Source organism: Marmota monax, unplaced genomic scaffold (assembly GCF_021218885.2).
Source record: "Marmota monax isolate L192 unplaced genomic scaffold, Marmota_monax_Labrador192_F-V1.1 WCK01_AAM20220418_F8-fsc00211, whole genome shotgun sequence".
In the NCBI taxonomy this organism is placed as follows: domain Eukaryota; kingdom Metazoa; phylum Chordata; class Mammalia; order Rodentia; family Sciuridae; genus Marmota; species Marmota monax.
In genome coordinates this window covers 1,020,512-1,032,719 of record NW_026694080.1, presented here as the reverse complement: position 1 = coordinate 1,032,719, position 12,208 = coordinate 1,020,512, and the positions used below count along the sequence as shown (strand labels likewise).

Sequence of the window (12,208 nt, the reverse complement as noted above, 5' to 3'; positions counted from 1 at the left end):
AAGGACAAGGCGTGGAGCTCTGAATGGCCCCCTCTGAGGAAGGAAGCAGTTATTTCTCTGCTGTTTTGTTTTGCACTTTCAGTTAAGGAATTCCAGAAGTTGCAGGTTATGGATCATGACCTCCATTTTTTTCCTGTGTTGCTGCTTGCCAGAGGAAGGGAGGGCGGGTGGCTGTAAATAACACTTTGGCCTTTATGGAAATGTATCAGATGTTCCAGGAGTGAGTCTCGCAGGCTCTTGCTGGCTGGCTGGCGCTGGCACCCGCGCCCTGGCCGCACACTCCCTCTCCTTTCCCTCTTGCTCCTCGGTCACTTGCTCCGTCCTCACTTGTGTCCTTTCTGTAGGATATGGTTAACACTTCTCCTCGCCTTATATAGCAAGGTCTGGTCGTTAATGTTAACAGCACCCTAACAACAGGGAGGGCTGCCAGATAGCATTAATCAGGCCAGTGTTTGGAATTTCATAAATGCTCTGACTTTGGGTACAAATCGAACATGAAGAACAATATGAAACTGTTTTCTTCCTTCCCCTCTCCTCTTTTCTCCCTCTCGCCCCTCCCCACCCTCTCCAGCTTCTCTCTGTTCTCTGGTTTTGAATTCTGCTCTGCTGTACGCTTGCTGCATTGGAACTTTGTTGATTTTTGCCACGTTTAATTTTTTATTTCTCTCTGTCCACTTCAAGACCACAGGCGGAGCAGCAGCAGTCGGAGCCAGGACTCTGCAGAGGGGCAGGACGGGCAGGTCCCCGAGCAGTTCTCCGGTCTCCTCCACGGCTCCTCCCCGGTGTGTGAGGTGGGGCAGGACCCTTTCCAGCTGCTCTCCACCACAGGCCAGAGCCATCCAGACGGGTCCCCCCAGCAGGGCGCCTGCCACGAGGCCAGCATGCAGCTGGAGGAGTCGGGTGTGCACACTCCAGAAGCCTCCCAGCCCTGTGGTCTGGACCAGAGCAAGAGAGCAGGCTACCCAGCGGGCCTGCCCCCCACCAGCAGCCTGTCACACCCCGAAACTTGGACTCGCACGGCATCCCCGCACCCTGCTGGTGCTGAGGAAGAAGGAGACCGGAGTGGGGCCAGAAGCCGAGCCCCTCCCACCAGCAAACCCAAAGCCGAGCTCAAACTCAGCCGCAGTTTGTCCAAGTCTGACTCTGATCTCCTGACCTGCTCACCCACCGAGGACGCGACGATGGGGAGCCGGAGTGAGTCTCTGTCCAACTGTAGCATTGGGAAGAAGAGGCTGGAGAAGTCGCCTTCCTTCGCCTCTGAGTGGGATGAGGTAAGACCAACGTGACGTCACAGAGAACTGGGTTGGCTGGGCTGGCCGCAGCCCACCTCAGCTCCCCCGTGTGCCAACCCCTGGGACCAGGACCTGGGCTCAGGTTGCCCTGGTTCCTTCACTGAGTGACCAGCATGTCCCTGACTGTGGTGGGAAGCAAGCCCGGTGTAACCTGGGTCACAGAGGACAGGTCCGTGAACGGTTAAATTTGAGGGTGGAGGCCCCAGCAGAGCGGGGGCCCAGGGAGTGGTGAGTTCCTAGAAATGACACGCTGCTTGGAAAAGTTTGGAGCCCCATTGAAAGAATTATGCTCACCCTGAAGAAGCTTAGGAAGAGCTGAAGTACTTCCTGTGAGCCCTTCAGGAGGATGAGGAAAGACCCAGGGTTAGCGAGGAGCTGGGGTAGGGACCAGGAGGGGAGCTTGGGTAGAAGCTACTGTGAGCGAGGATCTGAGGGGGCTTTTCCATCCTGGGCACCTCCATGATAATTCCCCAGAAGATCTAATGCCTCTCCCAGTAGAAGTATCCTGCCTGACCCACATTCCCATATCGGTGAGGCGCAGAGGGCTTGGTGGTTCAGGAATCCCAGAAAGACAGTTGGGGAGAAAATCCATGCAGTGTGAGGCCTAGGTGCTTTTCATAACCATGTTACAGAATAGTTGGAAACATGTACCCAGATGTTTCTCAGTGACCTATGGCGTGTCTCACTGTGCAGAAGAATGTGTTTGTGAAAGACTGGTAAACAGCCAGGAATGTTAACGTGCTACCCTGGCAAGTTTTTTGCCTTTGAAGTGGACTCAGTCTATCTCCCAAGAACAATCTCAAGAGATGAATTTAGCCCTCCAAGAGGAGGGAGCCAGGCAGCTGACAGCCCCATCTGAACATTCTGTAGACTTGATGCCCTACCCAACTCTATTTGGGTTGCAGCTGCAAAGTTATGTAAACCAAAGCCAATCTCATTCCCAGTGTGGGAACAGGGTGGGGACAATTCCTCCAGGACTGTTATCTCCAGATAAGATGCAGTTTAGGACTCTGTTTAGTCAGAGACAGAGGAATCCTGTGCAAAAGATGGTTTTCGTTGCTTAGTAAACAAAGACTTGGTGAACCTATACCAGATGCCTGGTCACTAGTGGAAAAACACTGTGTGTGAGGTAATCCTGGGTGTCCCCTAGGACATTACACACAAGAATATTTGTATTTGTAGGAATATGTTTTTCAAAACAGTCTTACTACTTTCAGGGAGCCACAGAATAAGACAGCTGAAGGCAGGATGGGGACAGGCACAGTATGCTTTGAAATGAGGAGGGATGAAGAGAGAAGAAGGTGTGTGGTAGGGGACTCAGACGGGAGGCGGTGAGGGTGGGAAGGAGCCTCAGGAAAGACCACAGAGAAGGAGAATTTGATGTGGAATCAAAGAATTAATTCTTGTGGTTCAAACCGGAGTGAAGTCATGGGACGAGGCAAGAGCGTGGCAGGTGTCGAGGGAACACAGGCAGAGCACAGGGCTGGGAGATCTGAGGCCCTCTGGTTTCTGCAGTCTTGAGTGTTTATAGGGGAGAATAAGAAATACTGATAAAGAGTGAGATTCAGAGCTGACGTGAAAGGGCCTTGAACGTGAGGCCAAGAGATGAGCAGGTGATTTGCTCTCAGGTGCTGGAAGGCGGCTTTATCAGTCTAATGAATTACCTCTTTATGGCTCCATCTCTGAGCACACCTTCACTCTGAGAGGCAGGAGTGCTGGGCAATTCTTTACAGCATGTTCAGGCCTGGTTAACCTACAGCATTGCCAGGCAGTCTAGTGGGCCCCACCATTTCCTCCTTAAGAAGAAACAAAATCACGGAAGCCAAGCCCAGCCTAATTGAAGTCAGCTGTTTGGGCTCATGAACCAGTTTTCTTTGTGTTTCAACGTGAGGAAGTCCACGTACTGATGTTACCTTTTCAGGTAGAGGTTAGGGGTAGTACAGTGAACCAGGGACTGCTGGAGGTCTCAGTGGAATGGGCCAGTTCTACAGTCTGGCTAAAGCACCAGAAGCCTTGAAATACTTTAAATTTGAAAAAACTTAGAGGCATGTAGCTGGGTATGGTGGTGCACACTTGTAATCCCAGTGACTCAAGAGGCTGAGGCAGGAGGATCTCAAGTTCAAGGCCAGCCTCAGTAACTTTAACAAGGCCCTAAACAACTTAGCAAGACCCTGTCTCAAAAATAAAAAGTAAAAAGGGCTGGGGGTGTGGCTCAGTGGTTGAGTGCCCCCAAACTCAATCCCTAGTACCCTGTCACCACAAAAACAACAAACAAAAAACCAAAAAACCTTAAAGGCAGTTGAGATCTTTCTTATTTAGTTAGTAAGTTAGTTGTAGTTGGATGTAATCCCTTTATTTTATTTATTTATTTTAATTTATTATTTTTATGTGGTGCTGAGGATTGAACCTGGTGCCTCGCATGTGCTAAGCAAGCGCTGTACTGCTGAGCCACAACCTCAGCCCCCAGCAGTCGAGAAAAGAATTTAGAAGATTGAGCTTTGCCTGCATAATGAAAAGCAGCAAGGCAGGTGGTGCATAACCCTTCAATTTTGGGGGTGGGATGGGCTGGCAGTGCTGGGATGGAACCCAGGTCTTCACACATGCTGTGTAAGCACTCCACCACTGAGCTACATCCTCGGCCCTTTACATTGTCGTTGAGATGTGTGATACTTGATTTTTGAGGCTCCATCTAAAATGAAGTCACTGGCCCTCAACTCAGAACTTTGGCAACCTTTCCTAGGATAGGACCTTGGTTAACGGTCATGCCCCACCCTAACCCTGACCAAGTACCCAAAGGCTGCTTTGCCATATCCTGTGCTTGCTGATTTCCTCTTTGTCGACCTTCAGTGTCCAATATATAGGGAAAGTTGCTCCGGAGGAGACTGGACCCGGCTCAGCTCCTCATTCCAAGGCCTGGGGAGGGAGAGCAAGGCCCAGGGGCCGGGCAGCTGTGATCTCAGCGTAGGTGGAGTTGCGGTGAGTCTGGCAGGTGGCTCCTCGAAGGCAAAGCAGGGTGAAGATGGGCTCAGAGCTCAGTAGACCCGGCTTTGAGCCCAGTGTCATCGTCTGCTCCCTTTGGTGCATGGATGGGCTCACAAACCTCAGTGCTGTCATCCTTATTTGTGAAACAGAGGCAGTTAGATCTGTTTCAGAGCGTTTAACAATAAGAGATGTGTGTAAGTCCCTGGCATGCATAGGGGTTGGCTGGGTGGCAGGCATTAATATGATTATTGTGCCTAGAGCTATAGAGAATGGGAAGGGAAGCCTGAGTGGCCTCTGACCTGAGGAAAGGCAGAACTCTTTATGTATGGTCCTGAGGGAAGGGTGATCAGTGACTGGGAGGCAGGAGATGCAGTTCAAGCCCTTCAGCTGAGGGTCCTCGTGCAAGACTCTGCTCCACCCCAGAGATAGAGAGCCTACCCAGCCTGGGAAAGTCAGGTAGGCACCCCCTGTTGATTTTTGAGGAATTACTGAGCCTTTCTACCTAACTCTCTGAGAGGAGGAAAGATGTTAGAAATCCGCAGCCCTCTCTATTAATTTTTCAAATGTGTTCTTGTACATAATATTTGGCTGGCTGCTTGGGAGGATGTCCTCTTGTTGGACAATGTGCCTTGCTGGTAAGTTTGGGAGTCATGCTCCTTAGCGTTGGCAATGCTGCACTTGTCGAATTGCCCTAGACGAGGTGACTTCTGAGTGTTGGCCTGGTGAAGGTAAACCTCTGAAAGAATAGCCATCAGTGACACATTTCCTAATGTGTCACTTCTTATTTTCTCTTATAGTTTTGATAATGAAGCGTTAATAGAATTTGCCTTCAAAAGAGCTCAGCCTAACATGCTGTCTGCCTCCGAGTTCCAGTCAAGTGTCCACGGTCTCCACTCCAGTCAAAGCCCTCTGCATCGCCTTGATCCCTGAGGCACAGTGGACGTTAAACTGAGAAGCTGTTTATAAAGGAAGCTTTAAATATAGATAGAGTAGGGGAAATAACCCACACCCCTCTACTCATAGTTAACCTCTGTTGATATTTGATATACATCCAAATTGGAGGTCTTAATATATTTACTGGTTTATAATTTGCTTTTCTCCATATTGTGGATATCATTTTTTGTTTGTTTTTTCAGTACTGGGGATTGAACCAAGGGGCATTTTACTACTGAACTATATCCCTAGTCCTTTTGTATTTTGAGACAGGATCTCACTAAGTTGCCCAGGCTGGCCTTGAAAACTTGTGAGCCTCCCGAGGACACTGAGATTTCAGGTGTGTGCCACCACACTCAACTGTAGATATCTTACCATGACAGCCTCAGTAAGATCTGGATTCAGTTCTTCATTCTAAAAGGGTTAGTATTCTGTTATATGGCTGTATCATAAGGTTGGTTGGCTTGTTATTTAAGCTGTTCTCCCAATGACTCGGGAGGCTAAGACAGAAGGATCACAAGTTTGTGAAACATTAATGATTATAAAATCTGCTGGGTGTGGTGGCTCATGCTTATAATCCTAGCAATTTAGGAGGCTGAGGCAGGAAGATCACAAGTTCAAGGCCAGCCTCAGAGACTTAGGGAAGCCCTAAGCAATTAGCAAGACTCTTATCTCAAAATATAAAATAAAAGGGGCTGGGGATGTGGCTCAGTGGTGAAGTACCCCTGGGTTCAGTCCCTGATACCAAAAAAATAAACTGTTCTTTAACCATTTGATGCTGTGCCAGCCATTTTCCACCTGCCTTTTGGATCATTTCCTTGCCCTCTTTGTGTGCTTGTGTGCCCCTGCATTAACAGGCCAAGGGAATATTGGAAGGGCTGTGTCCCTTAACGCACCAGTCTTAAGAGGGATCTTCTCCCAGCAGCTGTTCTATCTCGGTTTTACTGGAGGCCTTTTCTTCCCCCTCCTGGCCTGGGGCTCTTCACTGTGACCAGCTTCTGTCCCTGTGGCTCTCCCTGCGTGCTGCCCAGACCAGCCTAAATGAAAGAGCCTATTCTGAAGTTCCTTCTATTCCCTACTCTTCTTCCTGTAGGGACCCTCTTTCTGTCATCTCTAAACAAGCATCTATGGCTGTGTGCCAGAGCAGTCCATAGGATTCTAGCGTGTACATTGTAAACCAATTTTCATTTGCAAATGAACCAAAAGGTTTGGATATTCATGGTGCTGGGAACAGGAAAAAAAATCATAACTTGAAGATTTCCCACTTTCAACTATAGGAAAGAAACCTGTCCTCCCTCCTTCCAAGTTGGCAGTGCATCATTTCAGTTGCTCCCCTATCAAAAGCGCCTACAGTGTGTTTTCAGCCTATTGCCTGCACACTGTGATGCCCACTCCCACCCTCATTGCAGCAGCAGCACTTGGACCTGGGGTATCTATTCTGGGACCAAGATCTCAATACCAAATTCTGCAGATGCTCAATTCAAGTCCCTTTGTGAAATGGCAACGAAATGCTGTGTAAATAGTTGTCTTACTCTAACATACAGAATAACAGTATGAAAAAAGGTCGTATGTGCACAGTGTAGACTTTTTTCCCCAAAACTTTCCAGTCTGTGGTTGGTTGAGCCTGCAGGTGCGGGACCCTCAGATATGGGTGGGTTGACTGTAAGAACAAAAAATAACTTTCTGGTCTGGCTGTGATTTGGACGTATCTAGTCTTTGGGGTCAACTGGGTCTCTCACATACCTGCCTTTGAATGGGATTGAAGTTTATGAAAGAGAAAACCACAGAGGGCTGCTTGTCCACTAGGTATAAACATGGAGTCATTTAAAACTTGGCAGAAGGCTTAAGTGATAAATTTGTATTTTGTGATCAACTTTCATAAATATTAAGTGAGGAATGAGTGAAGAGCAGGGCCTGGTGTGCATTTTGTATGAACCGAGGATGATCTCTGGCCAGGAATGTCCATTTGGGGAACGTCCTGGTTTTGTCTGATGTGGTAGCCGAGTGGACCCTGGGCTCTTAAATCCCTTCTTGAGGCATGAAGTGGCAGCAGCAGCAGAGAGGGCACCCTTCCAGGCCCAGGTCCAGACGCCTCGCCTTTTCCAGCACTGTCCCATTAGAGACGTGATGTCATCAAGAGGAAAGACGATTGGCTCAACTCCACAGAGGCTTTGGCTGCTCTTAACCCCTGAGGACCCGGTGTGTGGGAAGAGTGGCGGGATGTGAAAAGGAGATTTGAGTCTCCCCTGGTTACAGCCGCCTTCTACCCTGTCTGGAGTGAGTTCTCTTTATCATGTAAACAGGCTGCTGTGCCATCCTTTTCCCTGGGCTCAGCCCTCTCCCTCCAAACAAGAATGTGACATTCCCTGCTCTTGGGACATCCACTCTGTTTGAGTTGCTTCCTGGTGTACACAGGAGTGACAGCTTTTATTCTGGATGACATGTCTTCTAAATTTCCATGGGTTTCAGGTGGTCTGGGAAGCCTGAGGTGTTCTGTTCATATTTTTAAAATAATCACTTATTTTATGGGCAGCCCTATATTTTAGCCTTCGTATAAGATAAAGAGACTTTTGTGACCTGCATTGATGGATTTGTTTCGCCCAGGGACATGCATTTCCACAGCTTCGATGGCAGCAGGCAGCCTCCAGTGCTGTGGATTGGTGGGGACCAGCCCTGCCCTCACTGCCTGGGGAACTGAGGCTGGTGGTTTAAGCCTCCTGCCCTAGCCCCAGGGCTCTCGCGCTCCCCCCACCCACCCCATGACATCACCCCTCTAACTGGACAGCATGCTGCCAGAGCCTGGGACTGGGCTGGGAGGGTGCCCTGCTGTCGCCGCGCCTCTCTGCCAGGGTCTCCTTCCTCCTTGCCACCCTGCCACCTTCTCTTGCACTTTGTCCCCTTTGGCATTTCTCCCCTTTCCTCCTGTGCTCTCGCCTGCCCTTGACTCTCTTCCTCCTAACTTTCTGCATTCGTTTTGTTTTCCTGTCACTGGTGGAGCTGTTCTGATTTCCTTCGCAGCCCTCCCTCTCCACCGAAGGACTTTTCCCTTTGACGCTGTGCCAGTGCTTGCCCATGTTTATAGTCTTTAGAGGCATTTTTGCCACTTGGAGTTCCACGCCTCCGCCCACATCCCGCCCATCTTTTCACAAGCAATCTGGGTCCGTTTAGCTATGGCAGGAGGGGCAGCAGCAAGCACTGTGGAGGTAGCTGTGAAGCTGCCAGCAAAATGAGAATGTCCCCTTTCTCACCATTTCATTTTGTTAGTTTTTTTTTTTTTTTTTTTAACCAGACCAAAAGCTTGACGAATTGATGAGTGCAACTTGATCTGTGTTCCAGTGCACCTAAGTGTTGAGAATCATAGAGAGATTTCTGGAGTGTTCTTTATATACTTTCATTTTGATTTTTGCATCTTTGTTTCCTGTTTGGTTTTTTTTGTTTTTTTTTTTTTTGGAACAGCATCAGTAGGATGTAGATAGTGAGCTTACGTAATTCAGGGAGTAATAGCTCATCTTATTACTCCAATAAGATGAGTAATAAGTAGGGTCTGAGCAGAGGTATTCTTACCTGCCCAATAATAATGCCAGCCTGAAGTGCTGCGTGTTCCTAGTGCGTCCCTCGTTCCCTCAGCTGGTATGTGGCCCGCTCGCTCCTGGGCTCTGTTCCAAGGGCTGCAGATGCAACAGGACACCAGACCTCCTGCCTTCACTGAGCTGATGTTCTGAAAAGCTAGAAGGGAAAGCAGGAAAAAAGGGTGAATCAGTAAAATTCATAGTTCACTAGGTGGTGATAAGCTGCTTGTGAGAAAAATAAGTGGGAGATGAGGAATGGGGAGAGGAGGGCGGGTGCGACGGAAGGGAAGGGGCACCCCTGGCCTGGCAGGGAGGGCACGCCTGAGTGGTGGTGTGGAGCAGGCTTCTCTTGGTTTTTGCTGGAAGGGAAATTTAAAATTCCATCCTCACTTATGTTGTCCTAGAAATATTCCTTATGATTCGACTTTTCACTTTTAACTTCTTTTCCTTTTCTCTTTTTTTTTCTTATTTTTATTTTTTTAGTTATCAATGAATCTTTATTTATTTATATGCAGTGCTGAGAATCGAACCCAGTGCGTTACACACGCTAGGCAAGTGCTCTACCACTGCGCTGTGACCTCAGGCCCCCTTTCTCTTGAGACACTATTGCCACTGGCTTCTTTTCTTGTGTTGTTTCCCACCCCCCACCCCCCCACCCCGAGTTTAACTGTGTTGGGTAAGTTTTCAAACTTAAGTACGTGTATATATTTGTGTGTGCTGGGGCATGATATTGGGCTCAAACCCAAGGGTGCCCTACCACTGAGCTACACCCTCAACCCTTTTTAGGCTTTTTTGAGGGGGCTGGGTTACTGGGGACTTAACCCAGGAGTGCTTTACCAGTGAGCTAAATCCCCAGGTCTTTTCATTTTTCATTTGGAGACAGGGTCTTGCTAAGTTGTTTAGGGCCTCACTAAGTTGCTGAGGCTGGTTTTTGGTTTTGTTTTTTTAAAGAGAGAGAGAGAGAGAGATAATTCTTTAATGTTTATTTTTTAGTTTTCGGCGGACACAACATCTTTGTTTGTATGTGGTGCTGAGGATCGAACCCGGGCCGCACGCATGCCAGGCGAGCGCGTTACCGCTTAAGCCACATCCCCAGCCCCTGAGGCTAGTTTTGAACCAGCAATCCTCCTGTCTCAAACTCCTGAACCACTAGAATTACAGGTGTGTGCCACCTTGTTCAACCCTTTTTAGTTTTAGGCAAATTCTCACTAGGTGGCCGAGGCTAGTCTTGAACTTGCAATCCTCCTACCTCAGCCTCCCAAGTAGCCAAGATTCCAGCATGTGCCACAGTGCCCAGCTTACATTCATATGTTTGAAATCTTTGAACTAGAATGGGATCTGAACTTTTAAGAATTTCTCAAACTTGATTGATGTCTTTGTCATTATTCTAAGTAAAGATGGATCGTTAGGGGAGTTCTGGTAGAGGGCCCAAGTTCTAGGTCATTATCTTAAGAAATACATTCCAGTGAACTTGCCACACACTCAAAGCAGAAGTAAAAACTAAAATCCAGGATTCTAAGGCAAGGGAATCTCAAGAACAGGAGATCCAATGCCAAGGTGTTGGCGGAGTCAGGAGGTGAATCGCGGCATCAGCAGTACAGTGTGGGACACGGTTGCTGATGTCCCAAGAGGTTGGTCTGTGTGTGTTGCGGGGAGAAGCTGATTTGTTTTAATTCGTGCTGTGTGGTCAGAGTGGTAGGTAGTAGGGGACTGGCTTTTATTATTATCATTGGGCTTTCTTTGGAATCTGTGACCCTCAGAAACAACACAGCTGCTTTCTGTCCCCTGGTGTTGGGCAGCACCCTCAAAGATGTGTTCTCTGACCTCAGTTTTATATATGCACAGAGTATTTATGTCCTCTTTCATGGGAGGCTACCCTCTTGCCCGTGGTTCCTCTACTTCCCTCTGTTTTGCTTTCTTCCCCACTGATGCTCCTTTTTGATGCCACCAGGTGAGACCAGTGGGTGAAAAGGATGCTTATGAGGCGTAGGTGCCCGGCGGGGCCACAGTGCTGAGCAGAACTTTCCCAGGCATCCTGCTCTGTCTTGCTCATGCGGTCTAATCATGCGGTCTAATGACCCGGTCTCGGGCACCACAGGGCCCACCTGTCTATAACCCGAGGCAGCCTGTTGGTCTGTCTGGACAGGTGGAAAACTGCCTCGGCTCACCAGGGGCCTACAAATGACAATTTGTCTGGCAATCTGTTCTTGGCTGTCCTGATTAAAACAGACAGGAAGCTGTTGTAAGCTCAGCTGAAATAGTGTACTTTGGTCAATGTTCTGGTTCTTGTCTGCTATGGATCTTGTTATTTTCAGCAGAACTTCCCCTAAAACCATGGGAGTGCCTTGGATCTGTTAGGCAGGGGTATGCAGCACTGAGGCTGCCTGCTGGGGAACAGCTGCCTTCCGACACTCAGAGGTGCAGAGCCTGGACAAGATTATCTTTGGGGGTTGGCCCTACCCTCCTGCTGGCCCTTAGGACAGTAGAAAATACCATGGAACTTGGGGTGCTATGGCAGAGGAGGGGCCTTCTGCCTTCATACTGTACTTTAAAGTAGAACTATCCCACCCCCAAAGTGTCCTGGAGTGATTTCTGTGCCCATGGAAGGAATATTTGCTTTAAACAGCTACCATATGTAACTGCATGTAGAAATCTAGGCAAAGCCAACCCTGGAAATGGAATTGTTATACCCTAGGGTTTTGTTTTTTTTTTTTAATTCCTGAATATGGCTGAAATTTTCAAGGCACCAAAGAAGATAAACAGAAGAGAAACAGATCTCCTTCCCTCCTTGTCCACAGATACCAGCTTGTTTTTTAAATAGCCTTCCATAAATACTCTGTGCACATACAAGCATTTTAGACATGTTACACGTTCTTTTTAATGTGAAAAGAGGTACTATTCTTCTATATACCACTCCAAACTTTTTTCACGTAACAGTAGGTTTTGTTTGTTTATTTTGCAGTGCTGGGGATTGAACCCAGGGCCTTGGGCATGTTCAGCAAGCCCTCTACCACTGAGCTATATCCCAGCCCAATAATACAGTTTTTTTAAAAAGTCATTCTAATTAAATACATGAAGAGTTTCCTTTCCTTTTTTTTATGGTTCATAGTATTCCGTGGTATAGATACATTACCATTTATTTGAAAAGTTTCCTGACAATGGACATTTTGGTTATTGTGAAGATTTTACAAACAAAGAGCATTGGTGATGCAAATTCTTGTGCAGAGTCGTTTTTAAGATAGCATTCTAGAAGTTGCACAGTTGTGTAGAAGAATTCATTCATGTTAAATTTACTCTCTCCAATAAAGTAAGCCTGTTCTCTAGCCAGGGGCAGTGGCGTATGCCTGTAATCCCAGAGGCTCAGGAGTGTGAGGCAGGAGGATCAAGAGTTCAAAGCCAGCCTCAGCAATTTAGTGAGGCGCTAAGCAATTT

The 12,208-nt window shown here is 48.0% G+C and overlaps 1 protein-coding gene across 10 annotated transcripts in view; it reads left to right on the top strand.

Moving 5' to 3' along the window:
• The window catches only part of Anks1a (ankyrin repeat and sterile alpha motif domain containing 1A), a 182,303-nt gene that overhangs the window by 114,739 nt on the left and 55,356 nt on the right, over positions 1-12,208 (top strand). For 8 of the 10 annotated variants that reach the window (XM_046464574.1, XM_046464577.1, XM_058585585.1 and 5 more), the window contains one exon: positions 682-1,271. In XM_046464574.1, coding sequence (XP_046320530.1) covers positions 682-1,271 — 590 coding nt within the window. Of the gene's footprint in view, positions 1-229; positions 382-681; positions 1,272-2,648; positions 4,269-12,208 lie in introns of those variants that run through there. The other 2 variants (XM_046464579.2, XM_046464580.2) reach the window with 2 other exon arrangements.